The sequence below is a fragment of the Macaca fascicularis genome, chromosome 12 (assembly GCF_037993035.2).
Source record: "Macaca fascicularis isolate 582-1 chromosome 12, T2T-MFA8v1.1".
Classification (NCBI taxonomy): domain Eukaryota; kingdom Metazoa; phylum Chordata; class Mammalia; order Primates; family Cercopithecidae; genus Macaca; species Macaca fascicularis.
Genome location: NC_088386.1, coordinates 52,048,563 through 52,072,500, shown reverse-complemented (window position 1 = coordinate 52,072,500; position 23,938 = coordinate 52,048,563). Strand labels below are relative to the sequence as shown.

General features: G+C 35.8%; 1 protein-coding gene across 17 annotated transcripts in view; it reads right to left on the bottom strand.

The window, feature by feature from the left end:
* Positions 1-755: 755 nt before the first annotated feature.
* The window catches only part of GPD2 (glycerol-3-phosphate dehydrogenase 2), a 168,126-nt gene continuing 144,943 nt past the window's right edge, over positions 756-23,938 (bottom strand). For 10 of the 17 annotated variants that reach the window (XM_045367095.3, XM_045367096.3, XM_074009141.1 and 7 more), the window contains 8 exons: positions 17,863-17,997; positions 17,278-17,453; positions 16,598-16,729; positions 15,519-15,677; positions 7,842-7,954; positions 7,679-7,757; positions 7,041-7,139; positions 2,822-4,048 (listed from right to left, as the gene is read on the bottom strand). In XM_045367095.3, the coding sequence (XP_045223030.1) occupies positions 3,923-4,048; positions 7,041-7,139; positions 7,679-7,757; positions 7,842-7,954; positions 15,519-15,677; positions 16,598-16,729; positions 17,278-17,453; positions 17,863-17,997 (1,019 nt within the window). In that variant the 3' untranslated portion in view covers positions 2,822-3,922. Of the gene's footprint in view, positions 2,019-2,821; positions 4,049-7,040; positions 7,140-7,678; positions 7,758-7,841; positions 7,955-15,518; positions 15,678-16,597; positions 16,730-17,277; positions 17,454-17,862; positions 17,998-23,938 lie in introns of those variants that run through there. The other 7 variants (XM_074009135.1, XM_074009139.1, XM_074009138.1 and 4 more) reach the window with 1 other exon arrangement.

Here is a 23,938-nt window from a genome sequence, read left to right as displayed (position 1 = left end):
TTTTAAGCTGCCACGTATTTTTTTCTAGGCACTGAACAAACAGTTAATTGTTCCAAGTCTGTCTGGGAGCCATTGCTTTGGGGTATTCTATATAATTTTAAAGAACCTTCAGAAGCTCACACATACCTTTGGGCATGCAGAACCAGGAGGCAGCACATCTAAACCACAAATGGAGAATATACTCCATATATGCATGTAAATTAAACCCTATAAAATAACACGGGCATTATAAAATTTGTGTTAAAACTGATAACAGCTTTACTGATTTACTGACAATGAAAATATATAGCATTTTTTTCTGTCAGAGCATTTATCAACACTTGGCAACCCTGCACTAACTTGACATGTAAGATGATCAAAATGGATTATGTAATCTTTTCCATTCATTTCTATTGATTTTAGTCATGATAAAATTCATCAGTGTGCCTGGGAACGCTTAGGCTGAAAGGCTCTGGTAGATTAAAAAAAATAAATAAATAAGGAAAGGAAAAGAAAAAAGAATTCAACTGAGTTGTAATAGGATGAATGTAATTGTAGAATAGGATTGCACAAATATAGAAGTCATGCCCTAAAGGCTACAGCAACAAATTAATACAAATAATTCTGGCAGTCTTATAAAATTACATCTATCTCTGTAGATATTTCACTTTGTGCCATCAAAAATACAGTTTGTAAAAATATTTTCAAACTTTTTAAAAACTTCAACAGTAATCAAAGTTATCTGACTGCAAGTGACATCAAAATGCTAGCAAATGGACAATTTTAATCAGTTTTATTGATTCATGCTTCCAGTTCTTATTCAGTTAAAAACAAGGCACATTAAATACATCCTCTTATTGCTCTAAAAATGCATGCAGCTCATTCTGTATACCAAAAGTAATAAATAATGGCCATAAAACACCAAGACAGTTATAAAAATGACAACCCAGTCTCAAACATAGTATTTAACAGTCCAATCTAGAACAATAACCCAACACAATACATAAAAGTGCCACATATGAAAACATGCAGTGTGTATATCCACTCTAGTACTGAGCTTACACTTGCTATTCTTTAAAAACATAGTAGGGCTTTTTCACTCCTTAAAAAAGGTTGACATGATGCAAACATTGCAAGTTATAGCATCATTGACTTTAATATTACATTCATATGCCAAAAATCTTTACAGATACATAAGAGAAAAATAACATCAATGATGACTCTTACAGTATATTTAGTAAAAGTGAGAATGAGTTTTTTTGTTGTACAAAAGAGAAAGCTACATATTTTGAAACAGACAAAGCAAAGCCAGAAACTGAAGCAGAACAGAGAGCATGCATTTAATAGCAGAAATCCTAAAGTTACACTCAGTATAAATTGATTGAAAGCAAGAATATTGCAAACAGCATGATGGATATGAGGCAGACAACCTTGGCTTAACAAATAATCCAGCATTATCATTATTGTTATGACTGTGGTGGGGGCTATTTAAAGGAGTATCCAACTCTCCAGCACAGATGGGGGTTCCTTCACCTGAATCCCCTCAAAGGCTCTTGAAATAAATCACTTGATAATAAAAGGCAATCCCTGCATACCCACCACGACCCCAACAGAATCAACTGATGTCAAGTTTATATGCAAAGGAAAAAAATTCTTTTGTGCTTGGAATGAATTTTAAAGAAGCTTATTCCCCCCTATTTCTTGTCTCCCTTTCTTAAATCAGGTAAAGAAGCTGTACAGGTTTAATTAAGAACTTATACAAAATGCTGGGGTGCTTTGTTCACAGTAACGGCTTGAAATCAGTTCATTTCCAAATTGAGTCTATGGGATTGGTGAAGGACTCTATGTTTTAGAAATCAGCAGATTTAAAGTAAAAGCAGAGATGCTCAGAAGAAGAAAAGTGTGCTTTTCTTTGTCCTTAAAGGAACTTCATTCATAGCAAAGCATGCACAAACAAGGCCTGTTTAACACACACAGATCTGCCCCGGCCCTACTGTAATGGAATCAGGAGGGTACAAGTCATCGTTATCTTGATCTAACTAGAAAGAGAAAGAGAGAAAAACAGAGAGAGAGAGTACAAATGTACCATATTGTGTATATCATCTGGGATATTTTAAAGGACAATTCATCTACCTATTAAGTGTCACTGGGTTCTAAACAATGAAATTTGTTATCCGGTTAGAAAACAAACACTAAGTTGTAAAGCCACAAGCTTTCATTTGCTTTAAAAAAATGAAAAAGCCAGTGTAAAAATTCACACTTTGAAAGAAGAAAGTTCACAGTGATACCTGGGAGCATCACTTGCTCTGTTTTAGGTTTTCCCTTAGGAAGTGGCAAGCATCTAAAACTTCATTTAAAAACAAAATGAGCTAAGATGCTGTCTTTCTTTGCAGTTTCTGTTTGTTTCAGAGGTGGTGGGTGGGTGCGTAGGTGAGTGAACCTCCAGTGTTTACATTGTGACATACAGGCTCAGAATCCACTTGAATAAGGCATAAAGCTACTCTGCAGTATTGACATAAATAAAAATAACAGCACAAAAGTGTTTTATGTGCCAGTTTAAAAAACAACTAAGACTTCAAGTCTGTGCAATAAAAACCTGCCGCGAAATGACGTGTTACATCTCCTATTAGATACAGAATCTGATGTTAAAAAAACAACAAAAAAGTAAGTAGTTAACTTTACAAGAAGAAGTACGATTAATAAATATTCAGATAACTAGCTAAAATGCCACCAAAATATAGCAAGAGCATCCCAAACTGCATTACTTGTTAAATTCAATACACACTGACTTTTGCTTTGGACTGCGTGTGTGTCAGGATGGGGGGTGGTGATTATTTTTCCATTTTTGTTTTTGGTTTACTGAGAATAGTTCCATGGAGTACAGAAGGGGAAAGACTTTAAGCAACCACGTTGACCTTGGAAACTGGTTTTGTGCCTTATTTTACATATAATTATAATTAAAGTTAACTAAAGTCTATTCTATCCTCCTACACTATGTTTGCAAGTACCCCCAAAAAAGATGGTAAGCTAGATTTGACAATACTACATGCTTCAAAATTTAGGCTTCGGAATTGAATCTTTTGTTATATGTGAATATATAAAAACACATTTTTAACTCTTAAATGTATTACTACTGTAATAATTAGATAAATTTGGTCTCATTCCATGACATCCAAATTGCCACTTAAATGCTGGTTTTAAAGTAAGAAGAGCAAGGATCTTCCTGGCAACTATATTAGTCAAAGAAAACCAGCAGTGACTGAAGAAAAAAATGAACTGCTGAGACGAAACTATCACTGTAACTCCCAGCAAATGTCAATGCTATCCTTATCTTCTACCTGTGATTCTGGAAGCTTTCAGAGTTTCTCTTTGGGACTTGCTCCTATAACCAGATCTACACTTTTCCTTCCCTCTCCAGTTAGCCAGTCATGCTCTACATATAAAAATGTGGAACAGTGTTTGCATGAGGAAGGTAGGACAAGCTGGAGGAAGACGGAGCTGAGAAATCTCCAGAAACACTATCATTTCAATAGGTAATTCTTTTTAATAACACAAGCTGTCTATATGCATGTCACAAAATTTCTCCAGCTTTTTTCAATTTTTGCCCAAATATTCTGTTTTTAGAACTCATTTAGAATAAAGGAATAAACAAACAGTGAATGTGTCACATCTAACAGGTCACAAAATAGATGCAAAACTAATGTGCATTGAAAATGAGAAAAAGAATAAATACACTTAAAAGCTAGATTGAATGGCAAATACAAATAAAGTACAGCAATAAAGCTGGCAAATACACCAACACCCTAAAGTTTTGGAATGTTTTCTAGTGTTAAAAAAGGCAGCTATCCATATTCATTATTTTAGGGTGGTTTCAGTCATCTCTGGTTGTTACATGGTGATTTGTCGTTCCTATGTTTGTTGGCTGTGGATTTACTGCCCAGACTCACAATCCTCCACAACTACGGTCCACTGGAATTGGAACTCTTCTGTCGAGGTTCTCTTCTGCAGTTTTCATTAGTATAGCAAGCCGGCTTCCAGATACCCTTCCTTTTTGAATAGCACTCATCAGCTTAAAGAGAAAATATGCAACAGATTCAGAACGCAGGCCAGCTTACTCTCTTCTTCATGGCATTATAATCGTTAGCATTGCAGCAGACAGAGGTAATTAAGTGCTCCATCAAAAACCTTAACAAATACTACAGCTCAGATAAGAAAAGTCTAATTTTTAAACATTTCCAAAAGAGGGGAAGAAGCAGGTATTTCACTACTGCTGCAAAAACTACATCCATCTAGTAAATCAGCCTGCCTCTAAAAGCAAATCTTAATGCATCTTTTTGTCTTTTAATGTGCTTAAGGCACTTTTATTATTATTTTTTTTTTTTTAGCAACTTCAAATATTGGATCTTTAATTCCATTTAAAATCTTAAAAAGGAATCTCAGGGATTGAACAAAGACAAACCATGACCTATATTTATCTACCCTTTTTTTAATGTTACTGTACTTGACAACTTCAAGTCCCCTAAATCCAAATTCCTTAAAGACTTTTTAACGTAATTTACATTTAATTCCTTGAAAATGGACCCAGAGATCTACCTTAAGAATTAAAAGCACTCCACAGCCCAGATTTTAGCTAATTCATTTTTATCCAATGGATAAAATCAGAATTAGTCTTGAAATTACATGCAGGCAGCGGGCAAAGGCCTTTAATCTGGAAGGCACTTTGCAATTATGAGCATAGGGATTTTTTTCCTTTTCAAGTTTGATGTGGTTTCAACTATTTGCTTTTCTTGATCTTACTTCCCTAATCTTTTTTATTTATTTTAAAAAGATTTAGCTATTCGTCATATATATACACACACATGCACACATATATATATACACACATTATATATATATGATGTATCTATGTATGTATGTAAATTCTCAAAATAATTTTAGGTTTATAGCTTTTAGCCTATAGATACACGTTGCTTAAAAAGAGCTCTGAGTAAGAGTCAGAGACATCTGCTAAGGGGCTGGATCAGAATTTCATGACCTTATTAAAAGCTGTTTCACAAGCTATTGCTTATTAGAGATGGACTCCTACATGCAAAAGTGTCATTAAAACCCAGACTTAGAAATAAAGTCATATAACCACGAGATATCTATAGTGATCCTTCTGTGAAGATTATTAAAAATCGTATCTATATTCAAAAAATATATTTAATGGGATAAACATGGGCTCTTAGTCTGCAGAAGAGCAAAATGTTAAAAAAAAAAAAAAAAACTCAAAAAAACCCTCCAAATATACTTTACATCTGAGGAATGGTGTAACATAAGGAATGCTGACATCTAAAGACAGAACAATTTATTGTTTATTGCTTTGTCTCTGATTCCAGGAAGACCTGCGAAGTTTATCAGAGCTAACACAACTGACAAAGCTAGAGGTTTTCTAAGCCATACACAGTATATGATGTGCCAACTTCTAAAAACTCAAAGTTTTCTTTAAACACTACATGTATCTAGAAACCATATTACAAGAAAAAAATAACATTTGGGTGTGAATATATTTCATGAGGAATATGGTCAGCATTTTAAAGTTGAAAATTATACTGCGTATTTGTTCTTAGTAGAAGCAAGAATAGTCCCTTTCATTTGGAATTGGACAAAAAATATTCAATTATTTAAAAAAAAAACAACTCTACAAGAAAACCTGCAGATAGTTTAAATTATCTCCTGCTTTTAACTCAACCACATTCAAGGAAATTACTTAAAACCTAAACCACATAGCATATTCATAAAATCAGATTCTTATTGTTTCTAAAGCGCCATGTCTTTCAACCCTAAATTCTGCTGCTTATTTACAACACATATGAAATGAAGCACAGGCCATTTCTTTGAAGAAAAGTTTTCTAACATTGTGAGGGCAACAATAAAATATTCTCCGGAAAAACTACACAAAAAATGCATTAAATGGTGCTTTAATTCCCAAGCATAAATTTTAAATTCAATTTAAAATGTGTATTTAGTTAAACAGTAAGCTAAAGAACCAAACATTCTTTTTTGTAATGCTGGACACAACCTGTGAAAATTTTCTGCATTTAGATTCAACAATGCTCTTATCTGCAGCTCATCTCCAGAGAGACAATTACCATTTCCTTTGCCTTGATCTTGTTTGTTTAACTTGACACAGTGAAGAAAGGGCTGACATTGACCAAAATCCCCAGCATTAATTTATTTCATGTTCAGCATTCATCATTGCCATGGTGCAAGCAAGACCTGGCATTCATTTGAAATACCTGCCCAAGAAGCACTACAGAAAAAAACCTAGCTGCTTGGAAACCCAATACATTCTTCATATGATCAGAGTCATATGGACAGCTAGAAATAATGTATGGGTTTGTTGAAATTTCTTTTAAGAAACAATATGTAGCATCCAGTTTGAAGTTAAAGTAACAAAATTTATTTCCTGCATGACTACAAAGATGAAACAACAGAGCCTTGAATAAATTAACAATTGGAAATGGAAATATTTAAATTATATGGTCTCGACCCCAAAGTACAAGTTTCCTTCCTTATGTTTTTCTAGTTCTTTATAATGCCAGAATCTAATCACTAACTTCTCAAATGAATATGATTCATTAGTGAATGGAACCATACTTTTTAAAAATTTTCTGCATAAAAGACTAGAAATCTTGTGTTGCCTCTTATGAAGTAGAGGAAAAGAAAAAGTAAGTAAAAGAAAAGTAAGTAAAAGAAAAAGGTCCAGCGGTGATACGCCATGGCGTATGTCTTTAAAAAGCATGCTTCATATTCAACCCTTTATGATAAATAACTTGGATTTAATTTAAACTGCCCAACATAACGGAATGTTTCTTATACAATAAAAGGAGAAGAACATGCACCACAGTACAGCCTTACACTTGAGGGCAGACATATCAACCTCTGCTGGCTTCAAGCTTTCTTCTTCAGAATAATCTGACAATTGTGTGGACTTAAATATCCATTCTTGAACAGGCATTTACGATCATGACAAACAAAAGATAAAAGCAAACATTCTTGTTTCTTTCACCACAACTTACCTGCAAAAATTCATTGAGTTCAACCTGTCCATTTTTATTCAAATCGACTTCATTTAGAATTTCATGGAGTGTATTTTCATCCATTTGGACATTGATACTCTAAGTAAAAGAAAAGCACAGAATGATAGTTTGATTAAAAATTATGCATATTCTTTGGCTGGGCAAGGTGGCTCACGCCTGTAATCCCAGCACTTTGGGAGGCCAAGGCGGGCAGCTCAGTTGAGGTCAGGAGTTCGAGACCAGCCTGGCCAACATGGTGAAACCCCATCTCTGCAAAAAGTATTTTAAAAATTAGCCAGGCATGGTGGCACGCACTTGCAGTCCCAGCCACTCTGGAGGCTGAGGCAGGAGAACCCCTTGAACCCAGGAAGAGGAAGTTACAGTGAGCTGAGATCGTGCAACACTGCACTCCAGCCTAGGCAACAGAGTGAGACTCTGTCTCAAAACCTGGGCAACAGAGTGAGACTCTGTCTCAAAACAAAAAGAAAAAAAATTATGCATATGCTTTTACTAACATTACTAATCTTTTAAAAATTATAATAAAAATATTACTTGTAGAAAACACTAGATGAGAAAAACATCTAATATCTTTACATTCTTCTAGTATCAGAGGCTGACATCGAACCAAAGAAAATTACCTCTAATACACGCTGAACATCAACAATGGTAATAAAGCCTTTCTTGTCTGCATCAAACTTATGAAATCTCTTCTTATACCTGGAACACAAGATTAAATAATGGAAAAATATACTTACATAGGCCAAAAAAAGAGAGAAAAAGATAGACACTTATTGTAAGTACCTGTCAATGTCTGAAGGCAGTAGGCTAATTTCAGAGCGATCCGTTAACTGTTCTGATCGAGATTTATAGCCCATTTCATAATATAGAAACTTCTTGGCTGTTTCAAGTTGTTCCTAAAACAGAGATACACACAAAGTTCAAAGATACGTGGAAAGCATTACTGATTTTTCTTCCTTTACTGTTGATCTTCATAAAATGAAGTTGATCCTCACTTATCTAACCAGCACAATTTTTTTATTTCTTCCAGTTTCATTGAAGTATAATTTGTATTGAATAAAATGTAGCTGCTACCATGATTAAGATCTACAGCATCTCCATCACTCTAAAACTTTCCTCATGTCCATTTGCAGCTGATCCATTCCCATGATCTCTCGACACAGACAAACACTGACTGCCTTCTTGTCACCAGAGTTTGCCTTTTCTGGAATTTCTTATAAAAGGTTTCATATAGTACGTAGTCTTCTGTTTGACTGCTTTCACATAGGGTAGTAATTCTGAGATTCATTCATGTTGCTGCATGTTTTAATATTTTGTTTTTTTACTGCTGAGTATTCTTACACAGAAATTAACCAGCAAAATCTACAGGATCAAATTCTTGTAGTTCAGTGACAAAGAAAGTAATTAAAGGTGAAGATATCTTGGATTTGAACAACTTGGATTTGGACAAACCCAAGATAATTTGGATTTGTCACTATAATGTGACATGAAGTACGAAGGTATATCTCATGAGATTACCTGTGCTGAGATTTTGCCACTGAGATTCTGATACTTAGGTGAAGTTACAGAGTCATGAGAAGAAATGAGCTATCCTCAAGTTATTCTTCCTGTTTTCAATGTCCCCAGTGTCAATTAATACTAACTGCTGCTGCAAATATTGTCTTTCTTAGTTTTCATCACGTCACTCTCCCATCTAAAAACTTCCGAAATGACTTCATTGTAGCGTATATTGTTCACAAATCTCTTTCCTCATATATATGTTATGTTACACACACACACACACACATTCTCTGCCACACATACACTTCTCAACTGTATTGATGTGAGCTGGCCATGTGACTTATTTGGCCAGTGGAACATGAATAGGTATGATATATGCTACTTTTGAGTAAAAGCTTTCATGGTAACTTTATAGGTTTGCTTAGCCTCTTACTCCTGTGCCATAAGAAGGGCACATCTCAGATGAGATCTGAAGCCAATCTAGAATGCGGAGAAGAGCCACAGCAGCTAACATGCAGCCTTCATGTAATGTGAGGGAAGAAGAAATGCTTGCTGCGATGAACCACTCAGAGTTTGAAATTGACTGTTACTGAGTATAACCTAGAACAAGTCTTAAATTCCCCAACTTCCTATCAAAGGATCTTGTGAACTCAATGGTTCCCAAATTCTGGTCTGAAGAACAGTGCCAGTGTGAAGTTAAATGAAGAAAATGAAACAATGACACATACACTTGCATGAAATGTGTTTATACGTGTTTGGTTATGTTGGTGATAAGACCCCTTATTGATTTTTCTTGAGGAAATAAACTTTTTTTCTGGGACAGTGTCTTGCTCAGTCGCCCAGATTGGAGTGTAGGAGCGCAATCATGGCTCACTGCAGCCTCTACCTTGCAGGCTCAATCCTCCCACTTCAGCCTCCCAAGTGGCTGGGATTACAGGCACATGCCACCATGCCTGGCTAATTTATTATTATTATTATTATTTGTAGAGATGGAGTCTCCCTATGTTGCCTAAGCTGGTCTTGAACTACTGGGCTCAAGTGATTCTCCTGCCTCAGCTTCCCAAAGTGCTGGGATTACAGACATGAAGCACTGTGCCCAGCCATCAGTTGTTTTTTCTGACATGATTCCTTTCCTGCTTTCCTTTGTCTTAGGAAGTAAATACTAGAAATATTCTTCCTTCATGTTCTTAAATAACAAAATAAAAAATTATCAATGTGAAATAATTCTCTCAGCTTAAAAAAGTAAATTTAAAATGTGTGTGTGTGTGTGTGTGTGTGTACATGTGTATCTCATACACAAAACTTGTCTGTGAAGTCTCCATCGCCAAGGGCATTTTTTGCTGGCAGATTTTTCACAAGAAAATCCACCAGTTTTCATAAATAAAATTATTTTGCTGTTCCACTGCTTTTACCCAGCATTTTCTACACAACGTGTTCAAAATCCACCTCCTTGGAAATGCCACCTCTGATGCTTCCCTGCAAAAACAATTTCTTTCTCGATTTATGGCCCTTCATTGTGTATGTAATTTATCTATACTCCATCAAGCAAGGAATTATGGAATTTCAAAGCAGGAAGATATTTTTTCATAAACGGTACTCAATGTACTTCCCTTACCCCACATTTCCTTTATAACATTCCAAAAATGGAAGAACAAAGCCTTTGTCTAAACAACTCTAGCATTGGGGAGGTAACTTAATACTGCTGAAAGTTGCTTCCAATTATTAGAAGGTTTTACAGTAAGATTAAATCCACCTCCTTGAAATTCTTCCAGTTTTGGGGGGATTAACAAATCTTTCCCACAGTAGAATAAACCTAATGTGTTTTTTTTTCTGTATCACAGTTTAATAAGTATTTAAAGATAGTATCATGTGCCTCCTCCTTAAGAGTTTTCTTTTAGTCTAGAACTACTATATAAAACATTATTTCAAATCCCTAGACCATGTTGTATAATTTCTTCCAGACCACAACCGGTTTGTCATATAATACAATTATCAGAACAAAATACAACACTGCAACAGAGATCTGGCAAGTACCTAGAAGGGAGTAACTATCAGTGTCATCAATCTAGATATATGATTTCTATTAATGCAGCTTAAGATTGCAATTGGATTTGGGGGCAGCCATGGTCCACTGTTAACGGCTATGCATTCACAGTTAACTAAAACCATATTTCTTTTTCACATGTGCTATTGTTAAGCCTTGTCAAATCTATCTTGAATGGATGGAGTTGTTTTCCTACCTAATGTAAGGTTTGCCATTTATCTCTATTAAATTATATCTAATGAAATTTCATCCATTGTTTCAATCCATCATCAAACATTCACTCTCCCTCTGGTATCTTGCTATTGGTACATCAAAGATGCATGCCATCAACACTGTAATTTAACCATTTGAATCAAGGTAGACTAGGTCACGATCTAGGACAAGGTGCTTATGACTTACTACCAGAGACCTCTTCTGAGGCCAACACTGTCATTTAACTGGTTATAAATCTACCAATTTTACAGATATCATATGGGGCTTTCTAAAATGCTTTATAGAATCAAAATTCCCTAATCTAGCCATCTGCTTGCTCTATCTAAAAAGGAAATGAGGACCGTGTGTGATGGCTCATGCCTATGATCCCAGCACTTTGGGAGGCTGAAGCAGGTGGATCACATGAGCCCAGGAGTTTGAGACCAGCCTGGACAGCATGGCAAAACCATGTATCTACAAAAAATGTTTTTAAAGTTAGTTGGGCATGGTGGTGCATGCCTGTAGTCCCAGGTACTTGGGAAGCTGAGGTGGGAGAATCACCTGAGCCTGGGAGTTTGAGGCTGTACTGAGCCATGATCACATCGCTGCACTCCAGCCTGGGCAACATAGCAAGACCTTGTCTCAAAAAAAAAAAAAAAGGAGATATCTGAAATGATTTTGCCATTTTGCCTAAGTGATTCCTTACTAGCTTCTGTGATCACTATTTCTTGATAAATGCTGATTAAAAAAAAAAACTTAAAATGTCACAATCTAGAAAACCACGCAAGATCAATGCCAAGACCATTAGTTTCTAGGTTGCAAACTATGTTTTTCTTTCCTCTCATTTTTGAAATTTGGTATTACATTTTCCCATTCTGTCTTCTGGTTCCATTCCTGTTTCCTACAGTATTTTAAAGTTGAACAGTAAGCTGATCCCAAGCAAGAGAATCTTAACTGCAAATTCTCTGAGTACTCTAAGGTATAATTTTTCTGGACTGGCATAAAACTCATTCAGAGTAGCCTCCTATTTCAATATCTATTCGTTCTTACCAATATTTATATTTTGCTCTTTTCACACATAAAAATAGGGAGAGAAAAGGAAAAAGATACTGATAGTAAATTATAAATTGAATAGTTCTCCTTACTCTCCAGCATTGAAGAATATGCCTGTCACCTTAAGCAATGATCTAGATTAGGTCTTAAACATTACATTTGGTGCCCCGAGTATTTTTTCCCCAACACTCAAACAACACCTGACACTACTCATATACATCCACATTATTCCTGATATCACTCCTTCCATTTTTGAGCACTTGGCTTCTATGTGTTTTACATTTGGTATTTATCAGCTTGCTTTAATCAGTCACTCAAAGTCTTCACATGCCTCCCCTTTTTCCTCCTCATTGGAATCAATTTTGAAAAAAAACTGTATTTTTGTGAGACTCTCAGTCTACTTAAATGTCTTCTCTTTATAGTCTCTGAATGAAAAATGAATCTTTTGTCTGAACATGATAAAATCCATTTTATCAAATCGTATAGGGCAGCATTTCCCAAAATATGTTCTAAGTACTAGCCCCCTTCCTACCCAGTTCTACCAAAAAGTGAGAGTTGGGTCTGTCTCCAAATAAGTTCCTTTTTGGAAACTGAGAACATACATAACCATTTTAAAGGTTCTAATTGCAACTGCACTAAAGGAAGTGCTTTTATTTGTTTAACTCAGAATTTCTCACACTCTTTTGACCATTTAGTCATCTTTTCACATATATTAATTTGTACCCTGCATAACACCATTTGGCAATTTTTTTCCTCTAAATGTTCCTGCCAACTATTCTAACAATCCCCGACTCCCCAAGACATTGCCTTCTTCCTTAATCAGTTCTTCCAAGTTGGTTGGATTTTGGTCTTGAGTAACAGTTTCTCGAAATATTTCTCCAAATTTTGGAAAATATGCATAAATGTCAGAGCTGTACATGTGTTATAACAACCCAATTAGATTTTAAGATCTTAAAACTATGAGCTATTTAGTATTCTCCTAAAATATTTGGGGCAATGTTCAGTATACAAGCCACTCATTAAGTATTGACTGGTAAAAACAAGCACAATTCATCTACAGAGAGTTATTTATCACCTTGTTCCTCTTTCACTTTTGCAGGTTAAATAATCCCAATGCTTTTAACCTTTTCTCAGAAGTCCAACTTTCTAACCTTTTAATTCTTTTTCCCCCCCTCCTTGTTCTCTCTGGACTGTCCATAGCTCTCATTAATACTCCTACATCTCAGATACTGAGTAATAGCTTTAGATCTTTATTTATGTTACTTTGTTAAGGGGGATGGGAGAGTATTTCTGAGCACATAAATCTGTTCATAAAATATGAACTGAAATTAAATCTAGCTTCCTTGGTAGGGCCAAACACAACCAGTTTACAGAATTTTCTTCCTCCTTCCTACCTCCTACAGCCTGAATTCCTAGCATAAAATATGTTCCTGCATATTCAAATCATTCCAACCATAATTTTTGGAAGAACACATCATCCCCAATCCTTCTATATGGTAAAAGGACTGACAGAAGCACAGGAGTAAGTTTCATTCCTGTGCTGCCTCTGTACAAAGCTTTAGCTAATCAAACTAAAGCTCAAGACTTCAATAGCTATAAACCAGTACAGCTAATGCAGACGCAGCAAGACAGGATGGAGAAAGCTTATGATCTAGGATCAGAATACCTGGTTTCAATCCCTGCGCTACAATTGACTGTTGGTATAAACTCTGAAAAGAGTCTTACTCTGTGAACCTGTTTTCTCAGCTATAAAATGGGGGTTAATTTTATCCCTGTCAGAGACATGATCAGGATTAAGAAACTCCTAAAATCAAACCCTTTTCTCCCACATTTCCCAGGTGACTCTGATATGTAACCATCTTGGAAATCTATACCAGAATGAGAATACTTTAAAAACAGACCATGTGACCAATGCTTTCCTTGCACTGTCAGCATGTATCATGGATGCCCAATAATGTTCATTCACTCATGCCATGGGAGAACACAGCAATACAATGTCAGTCTATAAACTAGGACACAGGCCCCCACCAGATCCCAAATCTGCTGATGCCTTGATCTTGGACTTCTCAGCCTCTAGAACCATGAGAAATAAATGTTTGTTGCTTAAGCCACCCAGTCTATGGTATTTCTGTTATAGCAGCCCAAATGAACTAAGACATACTTTCTTACCAAAACTCCCTCTTGCATCTTCTTACACCTCCTCTAGCCTCATTAGCTATTATTTCCCCTTTTTCCTGGATTCCTCCTTATATCCTATGCTTCTAAACTTTGGTATTCTCCAGTGCTTGGCCTTTGGACTGTTTTCGTTATTTGACTACATTAACTCCCTATATAATCTCACCCAGTCTGATGGCTTAAATATCAACTCAAATTTATATCTCTAGCCCAAGCCTTCCCTTTGAATTTCACACTGACACATCCAATGATCAGGATTTGTATTAATAAACTGAACTCTGAAGTTGTTAAAGAGGGGACATCAGTTTAGGGGAGGGAAGCTATTGCGGTAATCCATGTAACAGACACCGGTAACCTGAATCAGGGTGATGGCAGTTGGATGTGTTATGTTAAGAAATGGTTGAATTCACTTCAACACAAGTGTTTGTTAAAAAAATTTAAAAATAAAATAATTTTTTAAATGAAAGGGTTGAATTCAAACTGTTATTTAAACATAAATATGGTATGATTTGCTGATGGATTTAGGTAGGGTGTAAGAGAATGCATAAAGTATGATACTATTGTTTAGGCTTGAGTAACTGAAGGATAGCTATTTATGACATGGAAGAGTCTACAGGAGTAGTAGTTTTGGGGAGGTAAGAGGAGATCCAAGAGAGGTGGTGTTCCAGAGAGCAAAATATTGTTCAAGAAGGAGGGGGGAATCAATTGTGCCAAATGCTGCTAATTGGCCAAGTAAAACAAGGACTGAAAGTTAACAAATTTATTGAGTAACATGGAGGTTACTGGTGAGATTGACCACAGCTAATGTAGCAAAGTGGTGGCAAAAGTGCCTAAATGAAATGGATTCAAGAGATCCTGAGGGAAAGGAACAGAGCCCAAAGAATATAGGAAGTATTTTATGAATATATAAAAATGATTCATTACCCTCTGCATATCAAAATAGTTGGGTTTATTAAAAATCATACAGATCTACTTAGCCTAACCCTGTGTGTATGTTTGTGTCCGTGTATATGTATGTGTTGTGCATGTGTGTGTGTGTGTATGCATCTGAGCATCACCGGCTTTTAAAATTTGGAATATAAATATAAAATCTCAATTGACACAAATGATACGCATTTAGTGCTCAGGCAGAAAAACCACACTTCTTACGAAAGGCACATTAGCAGGAGTGTGCCTCTCGCTGATTATGTTCCAAGAGTGTTTTCAATGAAAACTAGAAAAGGTTCCATACTACAATCATTATTATCTTTCTTTTTCAGGAATTATGACCACAAATTTATGAGCATTTTCTACAAAAGATTTTCCATAAACAACTAAATTTTGGTACAAGAATATCTTTCCATTTTCCTAAGGCCTAACAATATTAAACACTACACACAGAAAAACTGGTAAGAAATCTAAGGTTATCATCAAAAACTATGCTAGCTTCTACTAACAAATTAAGCCATTCCACGTTTACAATAGGAATTGTGGTTTTAAAGACTTCTATATAATACCTGCTTCTTATGATCATCCCAATTCAGTTCCCTGCCCATCAGTTCAACAATCCTGGGTAGGGCTTCCTCTGCTGCCTGGACATTTAGAAAGGCCAGGCGAGTACGACGTGAAATCATATCCACAGCAGTGCAGGCATACTCTTTAATCCCATATTTCACCTGAGTTTGAATTAAAGAAAAATTATTAGTTGACACCCTTCTTTAGAAAATGAGAAATGATGTTTCACTAAAAAAATAATAAATGTGTGCTTCAGAAAGGTAACATTTTTCTTTATACTCTCTGGTCCTCCAGCAGGCATGAGACAAACAGTGGCACCACACAAGTTTTCCATCTGCCTGCCAAAGGAGGTTTGGAAAATGGCAAAAATTGGACGAAGAGTTGATGCCTTTTTCCTGAATAGAACCTGGCATAAACATGCAAATTGCATCACTTCTCATTAACCATCCACAGTCATCACTTACCTCTCTATGCTTATACATAATGTGGATTTTAATTTACATAGCTGACTAGGAAAAGGACGAGTGTCAAAAAGTTATCATCTCACCTCTTCAGTCTGTATAGTTTTTTGTCTTAGAGTAACCAGAATATAGGAACCCTGAATTCAATCAAGAAGTAAATGTTCACTGGACATCGACATTTTAAGGCACAGTGAATTACAAATAAATACAAAGCCTGGTCTCTGATTTCACAAAACTGGAAAGCTTGATGGGAAACAAGACCTAAATCTTTGAGAAACTGTCACAACAAGATATGTAGGTAGGACATGAGTGGTGCAAACTTAAAGAGCTGCAAATGCACAAAAGGGACAACTGTGAATTAACACGTTTAGAGATAGTTTGATGGAGAAAAAAGAAATCTATATTTTATATTGTTATTATTACTATCAATGTCGCTTCAGAGTTAAGATTAAAATTTTATAAATAAAAGGATCTGTATTGGAAAGACATAGTAGTCATGGTTTTAGCTGACACATGTGCATTAAAACTCAGCTACATATAATTTTCAAAGAAGATGACGAATGAACAGATAAATGGTATCCCATGGCGGACATGAAATTCCTATGTGATCATTCACATACCTCTGCTTCAATATATGGAAATTCTGACACAAGACGTACTCCAACAATAGGCCACCTTTTGCCAGTCACACTTGCCATTTTGGCCACCTCAAAGGCCTTATCACCATAGGTGGCGGCAAGATGCTGTGCCACCTAGAGAAATAAAGCTGCGTTAGGCAGGCACTTTGAATATCAATACCTTCTAGGCACAAAGCAAAAAGCACACATGCTTATCTTGTCAGTTTTCTTACAGCCTGTAACTAATAGCTCTCGGAGAGTATTAGATTTTGATTTTGTGGGAGGAAACCACTTGGGCTTCGAATGCTTAGGCCAGCACTAACTCTCTTACACATGCATCACTGTATCAATGACTGATGAAGCTTCAGCCTCATTTTGCTCCTGATATCACTTCTGAAGAACAGCCTTCTTCGTGCCTGAGACAGAATTTGGGATGTCCTATACACTAGAAACAAACCAAATAAACTCCACGTTTTAATAAAATACATTTCATAAAGTGTACATTGCTTGTTGGGCAAGTAAAGCAAAGTGAGATCATCTTTTTTTCCTTCCACAGTAGACTGGCAGAAATGTATTCAGCAAAAGGAAATGTCAATCAGGGAGATCTGATTGCTGCCAGTTCTGTTACTGGCAACAGTGAGAGATTGGGTAAAGAGTAAGATGATGTGGCAATGCACACTCACCTCACTTTCAAGTCCATAATCCTGGACAAGCCTAATGTAGAGTGTGGGGCTCCAATCTTTACCCCCTTGAAGGAAAAGCCCAACTGTTCTACTTGGTCCTGCTTTTAAATTATGAGTTTTGATAGCAGCATTTATGGTATCTTCTGCCATAGACCGATAAGTTGTCCACTTTCCACCTACAAAGAAATTGACAGACAATTCATCAGGTTGCCACCACTTATTTTTCTTATAATTAACCATTTATCAACTTATCAATAACAAAATTTTCCTGTTGTTTGTAACAAACATGGGATTGTGTAAAACTTTACTCAGAATAAAAAAAAAAAATGCTTGTTCAATAAAGTTAAAAGAGATTCTGGCAGGACAATTTAAGTCAAATTTGTATCTAAAGCACATCCAAATTACAAGACAGAAAGCCAGGTGTAGTGACTCATGCCTGTAATCCCAACACTTTGGGAGGCTGAGGTGGGAGAATCACCTTAGCCCAGGAGTTCAAGACCCTCCTGGGCATCATGGTGAGACCCTGTCCCTATAACAAAAAAAAAAAAAAAAAAGAAAAGAAAATAACAAGGTAGTATCTCATACCTGCTATAGTAATAAGGCCACTCTCACTGATATCAACAACATGATTTCGGGAGATAGACTGGGTATCTGCAGATTTGGGGTCTGTAACAAGAGGACGGATACCACTCCATGCTGCCAGGACGTCCCCTCTTCTCACTGGTAGGAATCAATGCCAAGCATTATGAACATCGCTCAAAAATATTTCGATAAAAATATTAAACAGTCAATAAAAAGAGTTCAGTGACAGGAATACACATATGTGCACTTTAAAAAGGAGAGAAAGCATAAAGATGAGAACTAAGTTGTGGATAGGTGCAAGAAAAACTCATAAAGAATTATTCTGTTACAAAGATAATTTCCATGAAAAAGAAAAGAACTTTGGAAATCACTGACATTGATACCACAGAGGAAGCAAAAGAGGCAAATGTTAGCAACCTTCCAGCTGAAGCAACCTGGAGCAGTTAGAAAAACAAGAAAGAAAAAAAAAGCAGAAACAATCAAAACCAATCCTAAAGATGCATGAATTGTTAAATTTCCTTCTAGAATACATCTTCCTGTCTCTTCTCAGGGAAAACAAAGATCCTTATTAAATTAAACAAACCTGTAACAGGATATTATATTTTCTCCCCTCATCAAAACCATCCTCTTCCTGAGTGTTTACAGCAGGCCTACCACTGTGCAAAGCACTTGACATAGACATCTCATTTAATCTCACAAAGCCCAATAGCAATGGTTATTATTATTCTCACCATACAGATCAGAAAACAGATGAATGCAAACATTTAACAAACCAAGTTGGGCAACAAACCTGGCCAAGGCAAATATCTTATATATGGTAAAAAAAAAAAAAAAAAAAAAAAGCATCAGAACCTTCTTCTTTCTGAGCTTAAGGTCCATATTCTTACCTCTTAAATTGTACTCTCTCTCAACTTCTGACAACTTCCATACTCTGCCTTTTTTCTTTTCTCATCCCATTATCTTTAGCACTGACACAGAAACAGGTATACTGGCTTCTCCCAGTAGGTACATTATACTTGAGTTATATTGTATGGAAGTTCTTTCAATACTCAAGATGCCATGAAAATATCTTTACTATCTCTGTCAAAATACAATGCCCAACTATATCCAGGCTGATTAAGTTTATTATTAGAATTAGACAGCTGTTGAACAGCACTCATTACTAACCTAAAAATGACTAAAGAGAGACGGTGAGCTATGCTTCTGGTCTTTCAGGTACAAGGGCAAGACCCAAGGGCAGAATTTTCAGAGTCTGCCCTTCTTCATGTAGATCAGCCTCAGGAATGGCTTAGCTATGGCAGCTGACTATGGGCACGAGACTGAAAGTTGCCTGATGATATAGACTACCGGGAAATGAATGCCTACCTGGTCCTGCTGCATTTATTGTGATAAATCATCTAATCCATCACTGGATAACAGAAACATGAGTATAACTGTGCTTCAACTGGGACCTGGGGTCATGAGTGCCCTCCTTCTTCATCATACTCCCAGCTATTACCCATGTTGATAAAAAATTGACTGTATATAGTCTTGAAAACTTCAAGATAATGGGAAAACTGGATCTCCACATGTGAAGGAATGAAGGTGGACCCTTACCTTATATCATATACAAAAATAAACTCATAATGCATCAAAGACCTAAACATAAGAGCTAAAACTATAAAACTCAGAAGAAAATATATAAGAAGAGCTTTATGACACTAGATTTGTCAATAATTCATGGATGCGACATCAAAAGCACAGGCAACAAAAGAAAACAACAGATAAAACACACCTCATCAATATTAAAAAGAGACTATTAACAGAATGAATAGGTACCTCATAGAATAAACATCTGCAAATCATATACTGATAAGAATATATCATATACGCAGAACATATGAGAAATCCCTAAAATGCAACAACAAAAAGCAAACAACTTGAATTAAAAAACGAAAAAGGTACTTTAATAAATATTTCTCCAAAAAAGATATACAAATATCCAATGAGCACATTAAAAGATACTAAACATCACTAATGATTCGGGAAATGCAAATGAAAACCACAATGAGATACCACTTCACACCCATTAAAATGGATATTATCGAACAAAAACAAAACAAAACAGAAAATAACAAATACTGGTGAAGACGTGGAGAAACTGAATCCCTTGTACACTGCTGGTTAGAAGGTAAAATGCTGCAGCTACTATCAAAATGTATGGCAATTCCTCAAAAATTAAACATTTAGAATTACCATAAGATCTAGCAATTACACTTCTGGGTACGTACTCCACAGAAATGGAGCAGAGAAAAGTTTCACAACCTTGTGCATATCATTATTAACAACAGCCAAAGGGTGGAAGCAAACCAAGTGTCCATCAACAGATGAATAAACAAAATGTAACATACACTTACAACGAACTATTATCTAGCCTTAAAAAGGAAGAAAATTCTGACACATGCAACATGGATGAAACATGAAGACACTATGCTAAATGAATAATCCAGTCACAAAAGGAAAAATATTGTACAATTACACTTATATGAGTTACTTGGCGTACTCAAACTCATAGAAGCAGGAAGTTGAATGGTAGTTGCCAAGCGGTTGGGAGAGGGGGAATAAGAGTTAGTATTGAATGATTACTGAATTTCAGTTGAGGAAGACAAAAATGTTCTGGAGATGGAAGGTGGTGATGGTTGCATGACAATGTGAATGTACGTAATGCCACAGAACTGTATACTTAAAAATGGTTAAAATGGTAAACTTTATGTTCTGCATATTTAACCAAAATCTAAAAATCAAGATAAAAGGATAAATTGATATAATTCAAGTCTCAAATTATGAAAGGGTTAAGGAAATATTTTACATAGAATACAGAAGTATCAGGACCTTTATTAGCCCATACCATGTCCATGTTTTAGTTCAAATCCATAAATCCCATGCGGGGATCACAGTTTCGTGAGCAGAGGGCAGGGCTGGATTTTGGTTCCTACTCGAACCTTGGTCATGTGTCTTTGTACAGTAAACATCCTGTATATTTATACACAACACCACCTGAAAAGTAGTTAGGTATATATCTAGCAGACTTTTTGTGTAAAAAGTCACAAAGACTCCTTGAAATGACTGGAATAGTTCTTACTGAAACAACAACAACAACAACAACAACAACAACAACAACAACAAAAATGCCTTACCAAGTATAAGAAAAAGACCCTAACAAGAAGCTATGTTGGATGACAGATAATTTCTCCATCTTGATCTAAAATGAGTAATAGGTTTCTGCTAAAAATAAATTCAACTCAAGTTAATCTGGCATATTTTACTATAGATTCTTAAAGACTACACTCTTGACATGACATAACTATAATCTGAAAGAACAGATACCCATCACCTCTATAGGATGTTCAGTCAAACCGATAATCCAAACACTGTAACTGAAACACCAACATAATTAACTGGCGAGGAAAGCCTAAGCCTTCTCAGTCTTACTAATTGGAGGCAATACAGGATCTCAATGCTGGGATTCCATCCCTAGATCTGCCCCCTCTGATGTGTGCATTCTCTTAAATAGATTTAATCTGGATGGCTTCTGTGGAATGGGGATTAATTCCTGCTTTACACAATTTTGCCAGTCGTATAAAACCTCAAAACAAGTTGTAAAAAGTGTTTTAATCTTTACCAAAAACTTAACGAGGAAATTACCACTATTTTCCATTAGAGTTCACATCACCCTCTGAGATAAAAATAAAACTTAGCAAACCCACTTACAACGTCATTGTGGTCACCCCACAGTCCCTCTAGTGTCTGTGAAATTCCTTAGGTAGCCACACTGATCAGGAATTTGCTTTCAACTCTTGAAGCTCTCTGACTAATTTTAAAGTTATTTGATGGAAAATTAGGCTTTGCAGAGTAAATCTGAGGCATATGCAAATAATCTGTGGCAAATGCCTTACCTTTTCTGTTATAACAGGCAGAAAAGCACATCTATGAAATTGCATTGTCTGAAACAAAAGATGAAACTGAAACATTCAAGTTTTTCATTCATCCAGGAATACTATGTAAAACATTATCTATATTGATACCATTTTTAATGCTTACTCCTAGAGTTGATACTCAAAAAAAAAAAAAAAAGAGTTCAGGAAATATTCCTAGTCACAAAGAGTTCATAATGTGTTAAGAACTTTAACTTACTTTGCTTGACGTCTTAGCATTCAGCTTTTTAGTCTGAGAATTGTATCAGTTGAATGTTGGGAATAAATTTATCGAAAATAATACATTTAAGGACGATCAAATTTCCTTACTTAAAATATGAATTCGTCTTTATGGCCTGCAGGATTTATATAGTATTAAACCAGAAGGTGGTTGGATTACATTACCTATAACCGTTCCCCTCCCAACCTTGAGATGTAATGGTTTTTATGGATGATTCAAGATTCTATTTGCCACTGAAGTATTAAGAGCTTATACCTCCTCACCACTCATTCAGTAATGACTGCTCAGGACCTTGGGTATAATCCATGTCTGAGGGGCACAGCACAGCTAAACATGTGACACATTAATTCTAACTTCTTGAATAAAAGACAGCAACTGACGAAGCTAACAGGTTCCTCTCCATATTACCTATTTACCCACAGTGGAAATCTTGTACACTGCTAAACCCTAATGAAAGCTTTTTCAAGAAAGATTCAATGTAGTAGATGCTAGTCTGAATAAAGTATCATCAGGATATTTAGAAATTCTGCATGGTGCTGTTGCAGCCATGAGGTAACCACAGGGGAAACAACCTTAGGATGAAACCACCTTGGAAGATGGTAGAGTGAAGATAAATAAGGGTAATGTGTCTTAGATACTGATAAACCATTAAAGTAATCACATCTTGAGGCTTGTTGTATCTGGAGTTCCTGTTTTATAAGACAATGAATTTCTTTATTTTACTTAACAAACAAACAAAAAAAAACCCAAATTCAAAGATTCTATTAATTGAGTATGCCCTTCTCTAAGTGTATATTTAAACACCTTTAGATTCTGAAGATCAGCACTGCCCCACGGACTTCACCGCAGAGATGGAGACATTCTGTACATAGCTCCACGATCCAATTCGCTAGCCGTTAGCAGCCTGTGGCTATTAAGCGCTTGAAATGTGGTTCACCTGACTAAGCAACTGAATTTCAAATTTCAGTTAATTTTAACTAATTTAAATTTAAATAACTACAAGTGGCTAATGGCTATCATATAGTACACAGCAGCTCTATAGTTAAAAAAACCTCCAAGCAGTAGATCTCAGACTTGTCTGGTAGATTAAGCTAGCTATTTCTACTGGCCACCTTGCCTACATCTCCAGTGGAGCTACCATTCACTGAAATTGGACTGTACTTCCTTTGCTCATGAGAATACAATAAAATCTGCTGTAATAGCTCCCAAATACTTTATTGTCATTCATGTCAATATGTACCATTTCAACCTTTCTCCTCTCTTGCTAATCTCATAAATTCAAACAAATGAAACATATTTTCATTCAATTAAGTACTTCCACCCTCAAGTTCTCATCCAGAAACCGGTTCTACCATACAGGTTACAGTCAACACTAATAAGTGACCACCACCCACTTTAACTCTCCAAGGTATAACATGTGAAAAACATAACATAACTCATGGCCTCTATGCTTTAGAGCTCACATTTTTTTCTAGTTCTCATACTGCCAGGATAGTTTAACAAAATTTCATTATTGTTTCATCTCTTTCTCACCATGCTGAAAGTCTACAGCAGTTCCAGTTGTAATATTTTTCAATACCCCAAATAGTGTATCTAGTAAAGGGTCATATGTAGTTATCAGTAAATATTAAGTGGAATATTAAAGCATTCTCTAAACTTTTTATATCAAACTATAAAAGCTGGTATTATCAAAACCAAAGCAAGAACACTTGGGCCTCTGAGATAAGGCTTCATATAGGATTCTAGTGACTATATGTTCAACAACTGGATATTCCCTTTCAAATTACATGAATGCTTTAAATAAAACAAGATGAAAGAAAAAAACACTACTACTAAATAAAGTTGAGAAAAATCCATCATTAAAGACCACTTATTAGACTGTCTC